Source organism: Pristiophorus japonicus, chromosome 17 (genome assembly GCF_044704955.1).
Source record: "Pristiophorus japonicus isolate sPriJap1 chromosome 17, sPriJap1.hap1, whole genome shotgun sequence".
NCBI lineage: Eukaryota > Metazoa > Chordata > Chondrichthyes > Pristiophoridae > Pristiophorus > Pristiophorus japonicus.
Window position 1 is genome coordinate 34,086,272 of NC_091993.1, and position 22,874 is coordinate 34,109,145.

Below are 22,874 nucleotides of genomic sequence, written 5' to 3' on the forward strand. Positions count from 1 at the left end.
TGCATTTATATTGTATAGTAAGGACGTATCAGAGGGAGTGCAACAAAGATTCATCAGACTGATTCCTGGGTAGGGAGGATTGTCCTATGAGGAGAGATTGAGTAGACGAGGCCTATATTCTCTACAATTTAGTTCATTGAAACATACAAAATTCTTACAGGGCCTGACAGGGAGGATGTTGCCCCTGGCTGGGGAGTCTAGAACCAGGGGTCATAGTCTCAGAATAAGGGGTTGGCCATTTAAGACTGAGATGAGGAGAAACTTCTTCACTCAGAGGGTGGTGAATCTTTGGAATTCTCTACCCCAGAAGGCTGTGGATGCTCAGTCATTGAGTGTATTCAAGACAGATCGATAGATTTTTGAATATTAAGGGAATCAAGGGATATGGGGACAGTGGGGAGTTGAGGTCGATGATCAGCCATAATCTTATTGAATGGCGGCGCAGGCTCGAGGGGCCGAATGGCCGACTCCTGCTCCTAATTGTTATGTTCTTAAATAAATCCCAGTGGTTTGTTAGTTGAGACGAATAGCATAGATACATTTCAGAGGAAGCTAGATAAGCACACGAGAAAGGAATAGAAGGTTCTGCTGGTAGGGTTAGATAAAGTAGGGTGGGAGGAGGCTGATGTGGAGTATAAATACCGGCGCGGACCCGCTGGGCTGATTAGCCTGTTTCTGTGCTGCACATTCTATGTCATTCCCAATGGACCTATTCCCGTGCTTCTGTATGCTTTCGAGGGGGGTATGATGAGGATTGTGCTGCATGGCATGCTGATGTTCCACATAAGAGACTGTTATCTAAGGTAGAAGCCTACAGAATTGAGGGCAAATTATTGACCTAGTTAGGAAATTGGCTGGTGGCAGGAGACAGAGAGTAGGGATAATTGGCAGGGTCAATTTGGCCCCATCTCCAACCTCCCTTTCCTCTCCAAAGTCCTTGAACGTGTTGTTGCCTTGCAAATCCGTGCTAATTTTTCCTGCAACTCCATGTTTGAATCTCTCCAATCCAGTTTCCGCCCCTGACACAGTACCGAAACGGTTCTCATCAAAGTCACAAATTACATCCTTTGTGACTGTGACAAAAGAAAACTATCCATCCTCATCCTTCTTGACTTGTCTGTAGCCTTTGACACTCCATCTTTCTCCAACACCTCTCCACCGTCGTTTAGCTGGGTGGGACTGCACTCGCCTGGTTCCATTCTTATCTATCTAATCGTATTCAGAGAATCACCTGCAACGGCTTCTCTTCACACCTCCGCATCGTTAATTCTGGTGTCCCCCCAAGGATCTAACCTTGGCCCCCTCCTATTTCTCATCTACATATTGCCCCTGTGGCGACATCATCCGAAAACATGGAGTCAGTTTCCACATGTACGCTGACACCCAGCTCTACCTCACCCCCACTTCTCTCGACCCCTCCACGGTCTCTAAATTATCAGACTGCTTGTCTGACATCCAGTTCTGGATGAGCAGAAATTTTCTCCAATTAAATATTGGGAAGACCGAAGTAATTGTTTTCTGCCACAAACTCTGTTCCCTATCCACAGACTGCATCCGTCTCCCCAACGTCTTTCACTGTTCGCAACCTTGTGTCATATTTGACCCTGAAATGAATTTTCGACCACATATCGGCAGCATAACCAAGACCACCTATTTCCACCTCCCGAACATCGCCTGTCTCCACCCTTGCCTCAGCTCATCCGCCGCTGAAGCCCTCATCCATGCCTTGTTAGCTCTAGACTTGACTATTCCACGTACTGCTGGCTGGTCTCCCACATTCTACCCTACGTAAACTAGAGGTCATCCAAAACTTGGCTGCCCATGTCCTAATTCACACCAAGCTCACCCATCACCCTCTGTGCTCGCTGACCTACATTGGCTCCCGGCTAAGCAAAGCCTCCATTTCAAAATTCTCATCCTTGTTTTCAAATCCCTCCATGGCCTCGCCCCTCCCTATCTCTGTAATCTCCTTCAGATCCACAACCCCCCCCCCCCCGAGATGCCTGCGCTCCTCTAATTCTGCTCTCTTGAGCATCCCTGACTATTCGGTTGCCTAGACCCTAAGCTTTAGAATTCCCTGCCTAAACCTCTCTGCCTTTCCTCCTTCAAGACACTCCTTAAAACCTACCTCTTTGACCAAGCTTTTTACCTGCCCTAATTTCTCCTTGTGTGGCTCGGTGTCAAATGTTTTGTCTCATAATACTCCTGTGAAGCACTTTGGGACGTTTCACTACGTTAAAGGTGCTATATAAATACAAGTTGTTGTTGGATGTGACTAATGGTGTCCCACAGGGCCTCAACTATTCAAAATATTTATTAACAACTTAGATGATGGTGTAGAAAGTCATTCATCCAAATTTGACGATCACACAAAGATTGGGGGCATTGTTGATGAAAGCATTAAATTACAAATGGATATCGACACATTAAGTGAATGGGCAAAATTGTGGCAAATGGATTTCAATGTAAGCAATTATAAGGTTCTCCACTTTGGACCTAAAAAGGACAGAACAAGGTACTTTCTAAATGGTGAAAAGCTAAAAACAGTGCAGGTCCAAAGAGACTTGGGGTCCAGGTACATAGATTATTAAAATATCATAAGACAGATACAAAAAATAATCAAAAAGGCTAATGGAATGCTGGCCTTTATATCTAGAATACAAGGGGGCAGAAGTTATGCTTCAGCTGTACAAAGCCCTGGTTAGCCCACACCTGGAGCACTGTGAGCAGTTCTGGGCACCACACCAGGGAGGATATATTGGCCTTGGAGGGAGTGCAGCGTAGGTTTACCAGAATGATACCTGGACTTCAAGGGTTAAGTTATGAGGAGAGATTACACAAATTTGGGTTGTATTCCCTAGAATTTAAAAGATTAAGGGATGATCTGATCGAAATTTCCAAGATATTAAGAGTAACAGATAGGATAGATAGAGAGAAACTATTCCTGCTGGTTAGGGAGTCTGGGACTAGGGGGCAGAGTCTAAAAATTAGAGCCAGACCTTTCAGGAGTGAAATTAAGAAACACTTCTACACACAAAGGGTGGTAGAAGTTTGAAACTCTCTTCCACAAACAGTAATTGATGCTGGGTCAATTGTTAATTTTAAATCGGAGATTGATAGCTTTTTGCTAACCAAAGATATTAAGGGATATGGTCCAAAGGCTGGTATATGGAATTAGATCACAGATCAACCATGATCTCATTGAATGGTAGAACAGGCTTGTGGGGCTGAGTGGCCTCTTCCTGTTCCTGTGTGCGGTGGGGCTACACTGAGGTTTGGGTCTGGGTGGTCTCATTACAGCCACATTGTCAGCTGTGGCTACCCAGAATGTACCAACTACGCCAATAAGAACTTAAAATGCTGGTTATACAATTGCAAGTTTTATCTTTGATGTTATTTTAGGTTTCTGATATTCAGTTTCCCTTTCTCTCTCAGTGCTGACAATGCAATGTATTCTGTGGTTCAGTTTGCGCAAAGAGTGACTCTCCATTGTATCAGGGAGTTCTGATACTGAAATCCTTTGTTACGTCTACATCATAAGAAAAAAACTTTGAATCAGCTTTTTGCTGTTAATCAGTTTGAACAAAGCCCTGAGCTGATTCCCCTGTCGGTCCGTGTGGTGTTTGCACACTCAGGTTGGGCTCTAAGGAGGGGCTTTGCTGAAGGTCACTTGCACTGTCACCATGTGTCACTAACTGCTGGCACATCAACGGCTAAATATACCCCAGCCAGACTCCCAAAATCTTGGTGAGAGAGCGAGGGAGAGGGAGAGAGTGAAGGGGCTACAGGACACGGTGTAAAGAACAGTCCCGAATACTGATTCCTGAACAGGTAGGAATGAAATGGTATTTCAATCACTGAAAGGCAATCTATGCACAAAACTGCACTTCACATAAACAACTGCAGTCAGTGCGAATGTATCCTAAATATGTACCGTAATATTGAGTATATAAGTCGCAGCTTTGCATCTATCTTTAGGCGTTGGGGATCAATTTGTGTTTCCAGAGGGTTACCTCGTATATGTAAGGAACATATTCTTTAAAAGAGACCAGTGAACATTCTCACTGCTCACAATCTCCTTTCCTGAATGATTGAAGTTGAGAAGTTCAGGGTGTGGGCCCACAGTGTGGGACACCAGGAGAGCAGATAACGTGACGAGCTATTGTGGTTCGTGTTCTGAAAGCCTGTAGTTTGCAGGAGGAAGTGGCGGTCCGAGGGAGCTGAGAAACTCACAGCTTTCAGATCCTGGTGAACAGGGTAGGCAACAGTGCAATCGTTTCATTACCGGGAGACTGCATACTGCAACATGGTGTCATGTGCAGCTCAGGAGAGGCAAGAGGAAACATATATCAGTGCATTACAGGGACCAGAATGGCTGTGGTCATGGAGTACAGGGCTGTAGTGATACCCGCCCTCCTGTATAGTTCAGAGACATGGACCATATACAGTAGACACCTCAAATCGCTGGAGAAATACCACCAACGATGTCTCCACAAGATCCTACAAATTCCCTGGGAGGACAGACGCACAACGTTAACGTCCTCGATCAGGCCAACATCCCCAGCATCGAAACACTGACCACACTCGACCAGCTCCACTGGGTGGGCCACATTGTTCGTATGCCTGACACAGACACCTGTAAAGCATGCACTCCCATGTTCCGCCACCAGGGAGCTCATCCCCTGAAGTCCCAAGGGATCCCAGCATCCCTTGGGAGCACTGTATATAGGCCGGCCCCTAAGGTCTGTTCCTCACTCTGGAGCGTCTTATTAAAGACTGAGGTCACTGTTACTTTAACCTCCCTGTGTGCAGCCTCATCTGTGTTAGGAACGCAATAGCTACCCCACCTCTTTTTCCTTTCTGTCTATCCTTCCTGAATATTGAATACCCCTGGATGTTGAGTTCCCAGCCTTGGTCACCTGGAGCCATGTCTCCGTAATCCAAATTACATCATATCCGTCGTCGTCGGAGCCAGCGGGAGGTCGGAGGGAGGCCTATAAAAGGCCCAGCATTCGGAGCGGCGGGAGTTCGTCGTTGAGGAGGAGGACAACAGGAGGTCGGAGGGAGGCCTATAAAAGGCCCAGCAGTCGGAGCGGCGGGAGTTCGTTGTTGAGGAGGAGGCCAGCTGGTGCAGCTGCAGGGAGAGAAGGCAAAAAAGTAGCAGAAAGAAATCGAAGGGTGACATCACAGCCAAGGGGGTAAGTCATTGGTGAGTAGTTTTTCTTTTTCTTTTCCTTCATCAGTAGGTAACCTTTATCATTGTTGTTGCCAAATTAAGTTAATCTAGGGGTTAAGTCATGGCAGGAGAGCTCGGACACGTGTCATGCTCCTCCTGTGCTATGTGGGATCTCAGGGACGCTTCCAGTGTCCCTGACATAAGAACATAAGAATTAGGAACAGGAGTAGTCCATCTAGCCCCTCGAGCCTGCTCCACCATTCAACAAGATCATGGCTGATCTGGCCGTGGACTCAGCTCCACTTACCCACCCGCTCCTCATAACCCTTAATTCCCTTATTGGTTAAAAATCTATCTGTGATTTGAATACATTCAATGAGCTAGCCTCAACTGCTTCCTTGGGCAGAGAATTCCACAGATTCACAACCCTCTGGGAGAAGAAATTCCTTCTCAACTCGGTTTTAAATTGACTCCCCCGTATTTTGAGGCTGTGCCCCCTAGTTCTAGTCTCCCCGACCAGTGGAAACAACCTCTCTGCCTCTATCTTGTCTATCCCTTTCATTATTTTAAATGTTTCTATAAGATCACCCCTCATCCTTCTGAACTCTGTACCCCCTCCAAAGCTAGTATATCCTTCCTTAAGTAAGGTGACCAAAACTGCACGCAGTACTCCAGGTGCAGCCTCACCAATACCCTGTACAGTTGCAGCAGGAGCTCCCTGCTTTTGTACTCCATCCCTCTCGCAATGAAGGCCAACATTCCATTCGCCTTCCTGATTACCTGCTGAACCTGCAAACTAACTTTTTGGGATTCATGCACAAGGATCCCCAGGTCCCTCTGCACCGCAGCATGTTGTCATTTCTCCCCATTCAAATAATATTCCCTTTTACTGTTTTTTTTCCCAAGGTGGATGACCTCACATTTTCCGACATTGTATTCCATCTGCCAAATCTTAGCCCATTCGCTTAACCTATCTAAATCTCTTTGCAGCCTCTCTGTGTCCTCTACACAACCCACTTTCCCACTAATCTTTGTGTCATTTGCAAATTTTGTTACACTACACTCTGTCCCCTCTTCCAGGTCATCTATGTATATTGTAAACAGTTGTGGTCCCAGCACCGATCCCTGTGGCACACCACTAACCACCGATTTCCAACCCGTAAAGGACCCATTTATCCCGACTCTCTGCTTTCTGTTAGCCAGCCAATTCTCAATCCATGCTAATACATTTCCTCTGACTCCGCGTACCTTTATCTTCTGCAGTAACCTTTTGTGTGGCACCTTATCGAATGCCTTTTGGAAATCTAAATACACCACATCCATCGGTACACCTCTATCCACCATGCTCGTTATATCCTCAAAGAATTCCAGTAAATTAGTTAAACATGATTTCCCCTTCATGAATCCCTGTTGTGTCTGCTTGATTGCACTATTCCTATCTAGATGTCCCGTTATTTCTTCCTTAAGGATAGCTTCAAGCATTTTCCCCACTACAGATGTTAAACTAACCTTCCTATAGTTACCTGCCTTTTGTCTGACCCCTTTTTTAAACAGAGGCGTTACATTAGCTGCTTTCCAATCTGCTGGTACCTCCTCAGAGTCCAGAGAATTTTCGTAGATTATAACGAATACATCTGCTATAACTTCCGCCATCTCTTTTAATACCCTGGGATGCATTTCATCAGGACAAGGGGACTTGTCTACCTTGAGTCCCATTAACCTGTCCAGCACTACCCCCCTAGTGATAGTGATTGTCTCAAGGTCCTCCCTTCCCACATTCCCATGACCAGCAATTTTTGGCATGGTTTTTGTGTCTTCCACTGTGAAGACTGAAGCAAAATAATTGTTTAAGGTCTCAGCCATTTCCACATTTCCCATTATTAAATCCCCCTTCTCATCTTCTAAGGGACCAACATTTACTTTAGTCACTCTTTTCTGTTTTATATATCGGTAAAAGCTTTTACTATCTGTTTTTATGTTTTGCGCAAGTTTACTTTCGTAATCTATCTTTTCTTTCTTTATTGCTTTCTTAGCCATTCTTTGCTGTTGTTTAATATTCTCCCAATCTTCTAGTTTCCCACTAACCTTGGCCACCTTATACGCATTGGTTTTTAATTTGATACTCTCCTTTATTTCCTTGGTTATCCACAGCTGGTTATCCCTTCTCTTACCGCCCTTCTTTTTCACTGGAATATATTTTTGTTGAGCACCATGAAAGAGCTCCTTAAAAGTCCTCCACTGTTCCTCAATTGTGCCACCGTCTAGTCTGTGTTTCCAGTCTACTTTAGCCAACTCTGCCCTCATCCCACTGTAGTCCCTTTGTTTAAGCATAGTACGCTCATTTGAGACACTACTTCCTCATCCTCAATCTGTATTACAAATTCAACCATACTGTGATCACTCATTCCGAGAGGATCTTTTACTAGGAGATCATTTATTATTCCTGTCTCATTACACAGGACCAGATCTAAGATAGCTTGCTACCTTGTAGGTTCTGTAACATACTGTATGCATTCTATGAATTCCTCCTCAAGGCTACCCCTGCGATTTGATTTGACCAATCGATATGTAGGTTAAAATCCCCCATGATTACTGCCGTTCCTTTTTCACATGCCTCCATTATTCCCTTGATTATTGTCCGCCCCACCGTGAAGTTATTATTTGGGGGCCTATAAACTACGCCCACCAGTGACTTTTTCCCCTTACTATCTCTAATCTCCACCCACAATGATTCAACATTTTGTTCATTAGAGCCAATATCATCTCTCACAACTGCCCTGATATCGTCCTTTATTAACAGAGCTACTCCACCTCCTTTCCCTTCTTTCTATCTTTCTGAATTGTCAGATACCCCTGTATGTTTAATTCCCAGTCTTTGCCACCCTGCAACCACGTTTCAGTAATGGCCACCAAATCATACCCATTTGTAATGATTTGTGCCGTCAACTCATTTACTTTATTTCGAATGCTGCATGCGTTTAGATAGAGTGTTTTAATACTAGTTTTTAAACCATGATTTTTAGTTTTGACCCTGCCTGCAGCCCCTTTATATTCATACATATTGTCCCTTCCTATCACCTTGTGGTTTACACTTACCCCAGTGCTACTCTGCTCTGTTGCCTCCTGCCTTTTGCATTCTTTCTTAGGGTCCTGTTCATCTGAGCTCTCACCCACTCTAACTAGCTCAGAGCCCTCTCCTGGATTCCGAATACTCCTCGCATTGAGGCACCGAGCTTTCAGGCTTGCCTTTTTATTACACTTTGACCCTTTAGAATTTTGCTGTACAGTGGCCCTATTTGTTTTTTGCCTTGGGTCTATCTGCCCTCCACTTTTACTCATCTCCTTTCTTTCTTTTGCTTCTGTCTCCATTTTGTTTCCCTCTGTCTCCCTGCATTGGTTCCCATTCCCCTGCCATATTAGTTTAACTCCTCCCCAACAGCACTGGCAAACACTCCCCCTAGGACATTGGTTCCGGTCCTGCCTAGGTGCAGACCGTCCGGTTTGTACTGGTCCCACCTCCCCCAGAACCGGTTCCAATGCCCCAGGAATTTGAATCCCTCCCTGCTGCACCACTGCACAAGCCACGTATTCATCTGAGCTATCCTGCGATTCCTACTCTGACTAGCTCGTGGCACTGGTAGCAATCCCGAGATTACTACTTTTGAGGTCCTACTTTTTAATTTAGCTCCGAGCTCCTTAAATTCGTCTCGTAGGACCTCATCCCTTTTTTTTACCTATATCGTTGGTACCAATGTGCACCACGACAACTGGCTGTTCATTCTCCATTTTCAGAAAGTCCTGCAGCCGCTCTGAGACATCCTTGACCCTTGCACCAGGGAGGCAACATACCATCCTGGAGTCTCGGTTGCGGCCGCAGAAACGTCTATCTATTCCCCTTAGAATTGAATCCCCTATCACTATCGCTCTCCCACTCTTTTTCCTGCCCTCCTGTGCAGCAGAGGCAGCCACGGTGCCATGAACTTGGCTGCTGCTGCCCTCCCCTGATGAGTCATCCCCCTCAACAGTACCCAAAGCAGTGTATCTGTTTTGCAGGGGGATGACCGCAGGGGACTCCTGCATTACCTTCCTTGCACTGCTCTTCCTGCTGGTCTTCCATTCCCTATCTGGCTGTGGACCCTTCACCTGCGGTAAGACCAACTCGCTACACGTGCTACTCATGTCATTCTCAGCATCGTGGATGCTCCAGAGTGAATCCACCCTCAGCTCCAATTCTGCAACGCGGTCCGTCAGGAGCTGAAGGTGGATACACTTCCCGCACACGTAGTCGTCAGGGACACCGGAAGTGTCCCTGAGTTCCCATACAGTACAGAAGGAGCATATCACGTGTCCGAACTCTCCTGCCATGACTTAACCCTTATATACACTTAATTTGGCGACAACAATGTTAACAGGTTATTACTGATATAAAAAAGAAAAAGAAAAGCTACTCACCAATCACCAGCCAATCACTTACCCCTTTGGCTGTGATGTCATCTTTTGATTTCTTTCTACTTCTTTTTTGCTTTTCTCCCGGCTGGAGCTGTACAAGCCCCGCCTCTCGACCTCCCGCTGGGCCTCCCCGACTCACGCTGGCCTTTGGTAGGCCTGGGACGCTGCCGCTCTGCCTCTCCAACTCACGCTGGGCCTCCCCGACTCACGCTGCCCTTTTGTAGGCCTGGGACGCTGCCGCTCCGCCTCTGGGCCTCCCCGACTCACGCTGGCCTTTTGTAGGCCTGGGACGCTGCCGCTCCACCTCTCGACCTCCCGCTGGGTCTCCCCGACTAACGCTCGCCTTTTGTGCGGGAAGTGTGTCCTTCTGCAGCTCCTGACAGACCGCATTGCGGCACTGCAGCATCCACGATGCTGAGGATGCCGTGAATAGCACATTTAGTGAGTTGGTCATACCGCAGGTAAAGGTTACACAGACAGACAGGGATTGGGTGACCAACAGGAAGAGCAGTGGAAGGAAGGTAGTGCAGAGGTCCCCTGCGGTCATCCCCCTCCAAAACAGATACACCGTTTTGGGTATTGTTGGGGGGATGACTTATCAGGGGAGGGCAGCAGCAACCAAGTCCATGGCACCATGGGTGGCTCTGCTGCACAGGAGGGCTGGAAAAAGAGTGGGAGAGCTATAGTGGTAGGGGATTCAATTGTAAGGGGAACAGATAGACGTTTCTGCGGCTGCAATCGAGACTCCAGGATGGTATATTGCCTCCCTGGTGCAAGGGTCAAGGATGTCTCAGAGCGACTGCAGGACATTTTGGAGGGGGAGGGTGAACAGCCAGCTGTCGTGGTGCATATAGGTAACAACGATATAGGTAAAAAACGGGATGAGGTCCTACAAGCTGAATTTAGGGAGCTAGGAGTTAAATTAAAAAGTAGGACCTCAAAGGTAGTAATCTCAGGATTGTAACCAGTGCCACGTGCTAGTCAGAGTTGGAATTGCAGGAAAGCTCAGATGAATACGTGGCTTGAGGAGTGGTGCAGAAGGGAGGGATTCAAATTCCTGGAGCATTGGAACCGGTTCTGGGGGAGATGGGACCAATACAAACTGGATGGTCTGCACCTGGGCAGGACCAGAACCAATGTCCTAGGGGGAGTGTTTGCTAGTACTGTTGGGGAGAGGTTGAACTAATATGGCAGGGGGATGGGAATCTGTGCAGGGAGACAGAGGGAAGTAGAATGGGGACAGGAACAAAAGACAGAAAGAAGAAAAGTAAAAGCGGAGGGCAGAGAAACCCAAAGCAAAATTCTAAAGGGGCAAGGTGTGTTAAAAAGACAAGCCTGAAGGCTCTGTGCCTCAATGCGAGGAGTATTCGTAATAAGGTGGACGAATTAACTGCACAGGCAGCAATTAATGAATATGATATAATTGGCATCATAGAGACATGGCTCCAGGGTGACCAAGGCTGGGAACTCAACATCCAGGGGTATTCAACATTCAGGACGGATAGACAGAAAGGAAAAGGAGGTGGGGTAGCGTTGCTGGTTAAAGAGGAAATTAACGCAATAGTAGGGAAGGACATTAGCTTGGATGATGTGGAATCCAAGTATGGGTGGAGCTGCGGAATACCAAAGGGCAGAAAATGCCAGTGGGAGTTGTGTACAGACCACCAAGTAGTAGTGAGGTCGGGGCAGCATCAAACAAGAAATTAGGGATAGAAACATAGAAACATAGAAAATAGGTGCAGGAGTAGGCCATTTGGCCCTTCTAGCCTGCACCGCCATTCAATGAGTTCATGGCTGAACATGCAACTTCAGTACCCCATTCCTGCTTTCTCACCATACCCCTTGATTCCCCTAGTAGTAAGGACTTCATCTAACTCCTTTTTGAATATATTTAGTGAATTGGCCTCAACAACTTTCTGTGGTAGAGAATTCCACAGGTTCACGACTCTCTGGGTGAAGAAATTCCTCCTCATCTCGGTCCTAAATGGCTTCCCCCTTATCCTTAGACTGTGTCCCCTGGTTCTGGACTTCCCCAACATTGGGAACATTCTTCCTGCATCTAACCTGTCTAACCCCATCAGAATTTTAAACGTTTCTATGAGGTCCCCTCTCATTCTTCTGAACTCCAGTGAATACAAGCCCAGTTGATCCAGTCTTTCTTGATAGGTCAGTCCCGCCATCCCGGGAATCAGTCTGGTGAACCTTCGCTGCACTCCCTCAATAGCAAGAATGTCCTTCCTCAGGTTAGGAGACCAAAACTGTACACAATACTCCAGGTGTGGCCTCACCAAGGCCCTGTACAATTGTAGCAACACCTCCCTGCCCTTGTACTCAAATCCCCTCGCTATGAAGGCCAACATGCCATTTGCTTTCTTAACCGCCTGCTGTACCTGCATGCCAACCTTCAATGACTGATGTACCATGACACCCAGGTCTCTTTGCACCTGCCCTTTTCCTAATCTGTCACCATTCAGATAATAGTCTGTCTCTCTGTTTTTACCACCAAAGTGGATAACCTCACATTTATGCATGCAATAAAGGTACAGCAGTTATCATGGGCGACTTTAATCTACATATAGATTGGGCTAACCAAACTGGTAGCAATACGATGAAGGAGGATTTCCTGGAGTGTATAAGGGATGATTTTCTAGACCAATATGTCAAGGAACTAACTAGAGGGCTGGCCATCCTAGACTGGGTGATGTGTATTGAGAAAGGATTAATTAGCAATCTTGTTGTGCGAGGCCCCTTGGGGAAGAGTGATCATAATATGGTAGAATTCTTTATTAAGATGGAGAGTGACACAGTTAATTCAGAGACTAGGGCCCTGAACTTAAGGAAAGGTAACTTCGATGGTATGAGACGTGAATTGGCTAGAACAGACTGGCGAATGATACTTAAAGGGTTGACGGTGGATAGGCAATGACAAACATTTAAAGATCACATGGATGAACTTCAACAATTGTACATCCCTGTCTGGAGTAAAAATAAAACGGGGAAGGTGGCTCAACCGTGGCAACAAGGAAAATTAAGGATAATGTTAAATCCAAGGAAGAGGCATATAAATTGGCCAGAAAAAGCAGCAAACCTGAGTACTGGGAGAAATTTAGAATTCAGCAGAGGAGGACAAAGGATTTAATTAGGAGGGGGAAAATAGAGTATGAGAGTAAGCTTGCCGGGAACATAAAAACTGTCTGCAAAAGCTTCTATAGATATGTGAAGAGAAAAAGATTAGTGAAGACAAACGTAGGTCCCTTGCAGTCAGATTCAGGTGAATTTATAATTGGGAACAAAGAAATGGCAGACCAATTGAACAAATACTTTGGTTCACGAAGGAAGACACAAATAACCATCTGGAAATACTAAGGGACCGAGGGTCTAGTGAGAAGGAGGAACTGAAGGAAATCCTTATTAGTCAGGAAATTGTGTTATGGAAATTGATGGGATTGAAGGCCGATAAATCCCCGGGGCCTGATAGTCTGCATCTCAGAATACTTAAGGAAGTGGCCCTAGAAATAGTGGATGCATTGGTGATCATTTTCCAATAGTCTATCGACTCGGGATCAGTTCCTATGGATTGGAGGGTAGCTAATGTAACACCACTTTTTAAAAAAGGAGCGAGAGAGAAAACAGGGAATTATAGACCGGTTAGCCTGACATCAGTAGTGGGGAAAATGTTGGAATCAATTATTAAAGATGAAATAGCAGCGCATTTGGAAAGCCGTGGGAGGATCAGTCCAAGTCAGCATGGATTTATGAAAGGGAAATCATGCTTGACAAATCTTCTGGAATTTTTTGAAGACGCAACTAGCAGAGTGGACAAGGGAGAACCAGTGGATGTGGTGTATTTGGACTTTCAAAAGACTTTTGACAAGGTCCCATACAAGAGATTGGTGTGCAAAATTAAAGCACAGGGTATTGGGGATAATGTACTGACGTGGATAGAGAACTGGTTGGCAGAGAGGAAGCAGAGAGTCGTGATAAATGGGTCCTTTTCAGAATGGCAGGCAGTGACTAGTGGGGTGCCGCAGGGCTCAGTGCTGGGACCCCAGCTATTTACAATATACATTAATGATTTAGATGAAGGAATTGAGTGTAATATCTCCAAGTTTGCAGATGACACTAAGCTGGGTGGTGGTGTGAGCTGTGAGGGGGTGCTAAGAGGCTGCAGGGTGATTTGGACAGGTTAGGTGAGTGGGCAAATGCATGGCAGATGCAGTATAATGTGGATAAATGTGAGGTTATCCACTTTGGGGGCAAAAATATGAAGGCAGAATATTATCTGAATGGCGGCAGATTAGGAAAAGGGGAGATGCAACGAGACCTGGGTGTCATGGTATATCAGTCATTGAAAGTTGGCATGCAGGTACAGCAGGCAGTGAAGAAGGCAAATGGTATGTTGGCCTTCATAGCTAGGGGATTTGAATATAGGAGCAGGGAGGTCTTACTGCAGTTGTACAGGGCCTTGGTGAGGCCTCACCTGGAATATTGTGTTCAGTTTTGATCTCTAATCTGAGGAAGGACATTCTTGCTATTGAGGGAGTGTAGCAAAGGTTCACCAGACTGATTCGCGGGATGGCAGGACTGACATATGAGGAGAGACTGGATTGACTGGGCCTGTACTCACTGGAGTTTAGAAGGATGAGAGGGGATCTCATAGAAACATATAAAATTCTGATGGGACTGGACAGGTTAGATGCAGGAAGAATGTTCCCGATGTTGGGGAAGTCCAGAACCAGGGGACACAGTCTAAGGATAAGGGGCAAGCCATTTAGGACTGAGATGAGGAGAAATTTCTTCACTCAGAGAGTTGTTAACCTATGGAATTCCCTACCGCAGAGAATTGTTGATGCCAGTTCATTGGATATATTCAAGAGGGAGTTAGATATGGCCCATATGGCTAAAGGGATTAAGGGGTATGGAGAGAAAGCAGGAACGGGGTACTGAGGTGAATGATCAGGCATAATCTTATTGAATGGTGGTGCAGGCTCGAAGGGCTGAATGGCCTACTCCTGCACATATTTTCTATGTATGTTTCTATGTTTCTATGTCCGTTAACAGCTATCTGCGCAGTTAATTCATCCACTTTATTATGAATGCTCCTTGCATTGAGACACAGAGCCTTCAGGCTTGTTTTTTTAAACACTTTGTCATTTTAGAATTATGATGTAATGTGGACTTTTTTGATTTTTGCCTTTGATTTCTCTGCTCTCCACCTTTCCTTATCTCCTTTCTACCTTTTGCTTCTGCTCCCATTTTACTTCCATCCATCTCCCTGCATAGATTCCCATCCCCCTGCCGTATTAGTTTAAACCCTCCCCAACAGCACTAGCAAATACTCCCCCCAGGATATTGGTTCCGGTCCTACCCAGGTGCAGACCATCTGGTTTGTACTGGTCCCACTTCCCCCAGAACCAGTCCCTCTTGCACCATTCCTCAAGCCACATATTCATCTTAACCATCCTTGTTCTTATGTTCTTATGTATCCTACTATTTCTACTCTGACTAGCACGTGGCACTGATAGCAATCCTGAGATTACTACCTTTGAGGTCCTACTTTTTAATTTAACTCCTAGCTCCCTAAATTCAGCTTGAAGGACCTCATCCCATTTTTTTACCTATATGCACCATGACAGCTGGCTGTTCACCCTCCCCCTTCAAAATGTCCTGCAGCCGCTCCGAGTCATCCTTGACCCTTGACCCTTGCACCAGGGAGGCAACATACCATCCTGGAGTCTCGATTGCGGCTGCAGAAATGCCTATCTATTCCCCTTACAATAGAATCCCCTACTACTAAAGCCCTCCCACTCTTTTTTCTGCCCTCCTGTGCAGCAGAGCCACCCATGGTGCTATGAACTTGGCTGAAGCTGCCTTCCCCTGATGAGTCATCTCCCCCAACAGTACCCAAAATGTTGTATCTGTTTTGGAGTGGGATGACCGCAGGGGACCCCTGCACTACCTTCCTTCCACTGCTCTGCCTGATGGTCACCCACTCCCCATTTTCCTGAGTAACCTTTACCTGTGGTGTGACCATCTCACTAAATGTGCTATTCACGACATCCTCAGCATCATGGATGCTCCAGAGTGAATCCATGCGTAGCTCCAGACAGAGAAAGAGAGGGACAGAGAGAGAGTTAGAGAGGGACAGAGAGAGAGAGAGTTAAAGAGGAGCAGAGAGGGAGTTAGAGAGGGACAGAGAGAGAGAGAGGGACAGACAGATAGTTAGAAAGGGGCAGACAGAGAGAGAGTTAGAAAGGGGCAGACAGAGAGAGAGTTAGAGAGGGACAGAGAGAGAGAGAGTTAAAGAGGAGCAGAGAGAGAGAGAGGGACAGACAGATAGTTAGAAAGGGGCAGACAGAGAGAGAGTTAGAGAGGGACAGACAGAGAGTTAGAAAGGGGCAGACAGAGAGAGAGTTAGAGAGGGACAGAGAGAGAGTTAGAGTGGGGCAGAGAGAGAGTTAGAGAGGGGCAGAGAGAGAGAGTTAGAGAGGGGCAGAGAAAGAGTTAGAGAGGGACAGACAGAGAGTTAGAAAGGGGCAGAGAGAGAGAGTTAGAGAGGGGCAGAGAAAGAGTTAGAGAGGGACAGACAGAGAGTTAGAAAGGGGCAGACAGAGAGAGAGAGTTAGAGAGGGACAGACAGAGAGTTAGAGAGGGACAGAGAGAGAGAGGGACAGAGAGAGAGTTAGAGAGGGACAGATAGAGTTAGAGAGGGACAGAGAGGGAGAGGGACAGACAGAGAGAGAGAGTTAGAGAGGGGCAGAGAGAGAGAGAGAGAGTTAGAGTTAGAGAGGGACAGAGAGAGAGAGAGGGGAGGGGACAGACAGAGAGTTGGTTCCCAAGACATCATCGGAAAAAACTCACACCAGGATTGGTAATTTGTAACATTGTTTCTTGCACTTTGTGTTCTGTTTATGAACTCACGAAGTGCTGAGATGTGTTTACGAGACTGGGGGTGAAGCTTGTTGAGGTTTGAGAGAGGTTGTTGCTGAAGTTAGATCAGTTACACTGTCGCTGTTTACTTCCACTCTGTCACCGCCAAGTGTCAGAAACTGCTGAACATTAATATTCAATGGGAGCTGAAGGTAATTATAGCACCGGCACCTCCCGAAACAGGGCTACGTGAGCAAGGGAGAGAGACGGAGTGTGCAAGAGTAAACTAACATCTTAAAACCAAAAACACCTTTGAACGCACAACACTCTCATCCTCACCCACACGCTCTCACACACCCTCACTCTCAGACACCCTCACACACACACCTCACTCACACACAGCCTCACTCATACACAGACACCCTCCCACACTCACACAAACACATACACTCACACACACACACTTCTGAACCCACAGTATCTTCACACATTTAAAACTGATATTGGGGAGAATGTATTTAGTCACAGGATACTAAATACTTGGAATAATATGTCCCGGAGATTATTGGAGATGCAAATACTCCAGTGCTGACCGATACTTCAATGGGAGAGCTAATGGGCTGTTGTCATTTGTTGCGCTCCGCCAGGACTGAGTGACTCGTGATCCAGGACACGGAATTCATGGTGAAATCTCAGGTTCTTATTACACACTCGGAGAAAATGGACAAGTTGGAAAACGCAGATCAAGCCACGCAACTGTCGGCAGTTAGTGAGGTGAAGGAGAGCCCCAGTCAGCCCCTCACTCCAGCCCCGCAGGGTGCATCCGAGGCGGGCAATGCCGAGGATGTGGAACCTGAAGGATTCCAGTTCTATCACATGGACCTCTATGAACCCAGGGAGCGGCTGGAGATTTTTGCGGACAAGCCACCAGAAACCGATGGGCCAGCAGTGTCTCCGGATCACCCGCCAGGTGCCCAGGGCATTGAGTCCACGACCTTCCCCACCCAGGCTCCGAACCACAGCATCTATGGACATGACCTTTATCTGGGATTGCCAGAGGGAGAGTTTGCAACTGGTGGGAACTTACTGGGATTTTCCAATATCCTCCCAGTGGGGGATCAGTTCGATCCCTTCCAGCAAATTGTGGATTATTCCGAACGCTCGAGTCAGTCCAGTGATCAGGTGTTTAGCCCCATGTCGGACCGAAGTATTTTGGAAGAGTCTGAGGCAGCCAGGTCTGGAGAGAGACGCAGAGACCCGAGCCTGACAAAGGATAGTTCAAAAGAAACTGAATACGAAATGGGCAGCCAGGAGATTTCCGAGGACACAGTCCCTGATGTTTATTGCCAATCCTGCAATACTCCAATTCCTGCTTTTGAAAAGCTGTTTGGATCGCATAAGCACCATCGAGTAATCCCACTGAGCCAGGCTGCAGAGGCTGCGAAGGTAAGATGGCAAATCGATCTCACACCTCGCTGAATAAAACTAAAAGGGGCCCCAAAAACAAGTTTAAAAAAATCATTCTTGGGATGTGGGCATTGCTGGCAAGGCCAACATTTATTGTCCATAGTGGGGAGGCTTTTACCATAACCATAACCAGGGACAAAATGAACAGTCTCTTGGATAAGTGTGGATTAATTAAGGAAAGCCAGCACAGATTTGTGAAAGACAAATCGTGCTTACCTAACTTGATTGAGTTTTTTGATGAGATAACAGAGGGGATTTGTGAGGGTAATGTGGTTGACGTGGTGTACATGGATTTCCGAAAGGTGTTTGATAAAGTGCCACATGATAGGCTTGCAGCAAAGTGGAAGCCCATGGAATAAACGGGACAGTGGCAGCATGGATACGGAATTGGCTCAGTGACAGGAAACATAGAGTAATGGTGAACGGTTGTTTCTCGGACTGGAGGAAGGTATAAGGTGGTGTTCCCCCGGGGTCAGTTCTAGGACCACTGTTTTTCTTGATATATATTAATGACTTGGATGTGGGTGTACAAATTTGCAGATGACACAAAACTTGGAAGTATAGTGAACAGTGATAGACTTCAGGAAGACATAGACAGGCTGGTGGAATGGGCGGACATGTGGCAGATTAAATTTAACGCAGAGAAGTATGAAGTGATACATTTTGGCAGGGAAAACGAGGAGAGGCAATATAAACTAAAGGGTATAATTTTAAAGGGGGTGCAGGAACAGAGAGACCTGGGGGTATATGTGCACAAATCACTGAAGGTGTCAGGGCAGGTTGAGAAAGCGGTTAAAAAAAAAGCTTACGGGATCCTGGGCTTCATAAATAGAGGCGTAGAGTACAAAAGCAGGGAAGTTATGATAAACCTTTATAAAACACTGGTTCGACCAATTCTGGGCACCACACTTTAGGAAGAATGTGAAGGTCTTAGAGAGGGCGCAGAAAATATTTTATGAGAGTGGTTTGAGGGATGAGGGTTACATGGATAGATTGGAGAAGCTGGGGTTGTTCTCCTTGGAGCAGAGAAGGTTGGGAGGAGATTTGATCGAGGTGTTCAAAATCATGAGGGGTCTGGACAGAGTAGATAGAGAGAAACTGTTCCCATTGGTGGAAGGGTCAAGAACCAGAGGACACAGATTTATGGTGATTGGCAAAAGAACCAAAGGTGACATGAAGAAAAACATTTTACGCAGCGAGTGGTTAGGATCTGGAATGCGCTGCCTGAGAAGGTGATGGAGGCAGACTCAATCGTGGCTTTCAAAAGAGAGTTGGATAAGTAGCTGAAGGAAAAAACATTGCAGAGATATGGGGATAGGGCGGGGGAGTGGGACTAATTGGGTCGCTCTTCGAAAGAGCCAGGCAGACTGGATGGGCTGAACTATTTTGTGATTCTATGAATAATGTGTAACCATCTCCGACTCACTGCGTCCGATTTTTCAGCTCGAGTATCAGAACAATGTGAAGAAGCTGGGGCAGCAACTGATTCAGATGGAGACATTTGCTAATCATCTGGAAGAAATCTTCGTCACTGTTGAAGTAAGAGTTTCATATTACACAATTGCGGTGTTCAGTGTTCGATGAATACTTCATCTATTGCTTCAAGGATTGCATGTGATAGTAAGGTGCGACCCCTCCCTTTAATACTTGCACCTGGCAGTAAGGAGGCCTTGATTTTTGGATGAGACATTAAACCAAGGCCCTATCTGCTCTCTCAGGTAGATGTTAAAGATCCCATTGCACTATTTGAATAAGAGCAGGGGAGTTCGCTTTGGTTTCCTAGCGCCAATATTTATCCCTCAACCAACATTATTAAAGCAGATTATCTGGTCATTATCACATTGCTGTTTGTGGGAGCTTGCTGTGTACAAATTGATTGTTGAATTTCCTACATTACAACAGTGACTACACTTCCAAGTGTTTAATTGGTTGTAAAGCACTTTGGGATGTCCTGAGGTTGTGAAAGGCGCTATAGAAATGCAAGTCTTTCTTTAATAACACTGGATCATCCTAAACAGGCTCCAAGTTTTACTACTAGGTAATAACCCATCAGAATAATGCCAGAGCTTGGAGAGTTAAATTATGAGGGCAGGTTGCATAATTCCTGAATTTAAAAGGTTGAGGGGTGATCTGATTGATGTGTTTAAAATGATGAAAGGATTTAATCGGGTAGACACAAAGAAACTATTTCATCTGGTGGGGTGTCCAGAACAACCTTAAAGTGAGAGCGAGGCTGTTCCGAAGTGAAATCAGGAAGCTGGTTTTCATAAAGGGCAGTAGGAATCAGGAACTCTGTGCCCCAGAAGGCTGTGGATGCTAGGGTACAGATGGGGCTTTCAGGTCTGAGATAGACAGGTTTGTTTGGTAAGGGTATTAAAGAATTAGGAGCAGGAGTCGGCTATTCGGCCCCTCGAGCCTGCTCCGCCATTCAATATCATGGCTGATCTTCGACCTCAACTCCACTTTCCCGCCCAATTTCCACATCTCTCGATTCCATTAATATCCAAAAATCTATCGCTCTTAGCCTTGAATATGCTCAACGACTGAGCATCCACAGCCCTCTGGGGCAGAGAATTCCAAAGATTCACAACCTCCGGATGCAGAAATTTCTCCTCATTTTAGTCCTAAACGGCTGACCCCTTATCCTGGGACTCTGACCCCTGGTTCTAGACTCTCCAGGCAGAGGAAACAACCTCTCAGCATCTACTCTGTCAATCCCCCTCAGAATCTTATGTTTGAATGAGATCGCCTCTCATTCTTCTAAACTCCAGAGACTATAGGTCCATTCTTCTCAATCTCTCTTCATAGGACAACCTTCTCATCCCAGGAATCAATCTAAAAGGCAAGTAAATGGAGCTAAGATACAGATCAGCCATGATCTAATTGAATGGTGGAACAGGTTCGAAGGGTAGAATAGTCGACTCCCATTCCTATGTCCCTATGACCCCTAGGCCACCCTCAGTAAGCTGTCAGTTTTACTAGTGGGTACAAAGTATACTCTGGGATCACGTTTTATGAGTGTGCACTAAGTGTTTATCTAACTTCCTTTCCTTTGCTCCTGTTTGTTAGCCCTGACTCTCACTGGGTAGAGTTCCATGGGCTGCCCTCCACTATCTCATGTGACCATTCGTCGTAAGTGAGCCGAGAAAGTGACTGTCAGCAGGCTGTTGGACCATATAAGGCATCACAGCTGAGCCCAAACCCGTCACCACCCGACATTCCCACACGTGGGGTGGGACGGTGGGTCAGTATGGACGGTCAGTCAGACACTGAGACTCAAACACCATTTTCAATATCAAATTATGTTTGGACAAACAGGAGAACATTGGTAAACAGGAGCATTACCTGGAGCTGCAATACGACGATTTGATGCAGTTTCTAGTGCAACGGTACGAAGACAGAAGCCAGGGACTGGAGGCGGAGAAGAAGCTGAAACTGGAGACATTGTACGGGGAGCTGGTGCGCTCTGGGCACAACATGGACCAGTATAAAGAACTGATCGAATCCACTGAGCAGCTGAACAAGACTGAAGACAAGCAAAGCTTTCTGAAGGTGAACTCATAAACCTAGAGGGTGTCCAATGTTTCTGTAACCCTTGCTGGATGATTGCAGATTCCCACTCCGGGATTCCCACTCTGGGACTCAATCACTGGGATTCCCACTCTGGGATTCAATCACTCGGATTCCCACTCCGAGATTCCCACTCCGGGATTTAATCACTCGGATTCCCACTCCAGGATTTCCACTCCAGGATTCAATCACTGGGATTCAATCACTCGGATTCCCATTCCGGGATTTAATCACTCGGATTCCCACTCCAGGATTCCCACTCCAGGATTCAATCACTGGGATTCCCACTCCGGGATTCCCACACCGGGATTCCCACTCTGGGATTCAATCACTGGGATTCCCACTCTGGGATACCCACTCTGGGATTAAATCACTGGGATTCCCACTCTGGGATTCCCACTTTGGAATTCCCATTCTGGGATTCAAACTCTGGGATTCCCACTCCGGGATTCAATCACTGGGATTCCCACTCCGGGATTCAATCACTGGGATTCCCACTCTGGGATTCCCACTCTGGGATTCCCACTCCGGGATTCAATCACTAGGATTCCCACACTGGGATTCCCACACTGGGATTCAATCGCTGGGATTCTCACTCTGGGATTACCACTCCTGGATTCAATCACTGCGATTTCCACTCCAGGATTCCCACTCTGGGATTCAATCACTGGGATTCTCACTCTGGGATTCCCATTCTGGGATTCAATCACTGCGATTCCCACTCCGGGATTCCCAACCTGTCTCGCTGGGACCTGTAAGGGGGGGGCTCATTGCAGGAGTCTCTTTGCCATGTAGGGATCAAGAGAATTAATTAAACGCATCGATTGATTTCTTGATATAATTCCTGTTTGGAAGATTAATTTGCTGCTTTTACAGTAAGAGTCAGACATTTTGTGAAGAGTACTGAATCTTTCTTTTTGTGTAACAACAGAATGGACAAATAACGCTGGCCAGGTAATACTGACATGGCTCACTGTATCTATGGTAACACTGGCATGGCTCACTGTATCTCCGAACACTGGCATGGCTCACTGTATCTCCGAACACTGGCATGGCTCACTGTATCTATGGTAACACTGGCATGGCTCACTGTATCTCCGAACACTGGCATGGCTCACTGTATGGTAACACTGGCATGGCTCACTGCATCTATGGTAACACTGACATGGCTCACTATCTCCGAACACTGGCATGGCTCACTGTATCTCCGAACACTGGCATGGCTCACTGTATCTATGGTAACACTGGCATGGCTCACTGTATCTCTGAACACTGGCATGGCTCACTGTATCTCCGAACACTGACATGGCTCACTGTATCTATGGTAACACTGGCATGGCTC

The 22,874-nt window shown here is 46.4% G+C and overlaps 1 protein-coding gene across 1 annotated transcript in view; it reads left to right on the forward strand.

Moving 5' to 3' along the window:
- The first annotated feature begins 3,519 nt into the window (after nt 1-3,519).
- LOC139227681 (fibronectin type III and SPRY domain-containing protein 2) overlaps nt 3,520-22,874 on the forward strand; it is a 43,246-nt gene continuing 23,891 nt past the window's right edge. Inside the window, exons 1-5 of the mRNA XM_070858623.1 lie at nt 3,520-3,831; nt 17,143-17,941; nt 19,406-19,501; nt 21,281-21,514; nt 22,464-22,486. Coding sequence (XP_070714724.1) covers nt 17,177-17,941; nt 19,406-19,501; nt 21,281-21,514; nt 22,464-22,486 — 1,118 coding nt within the window. The 5' untranslated portion in view covers nt 3,520-3,831; nt 17,143-17,176. The remainder of the gene's footprint in view (nt 3,832-17,142; nt 17,942-19,405; nt 19,502-21,280; nt 21,515-22,463; nt 22,487-22,874) is intronic.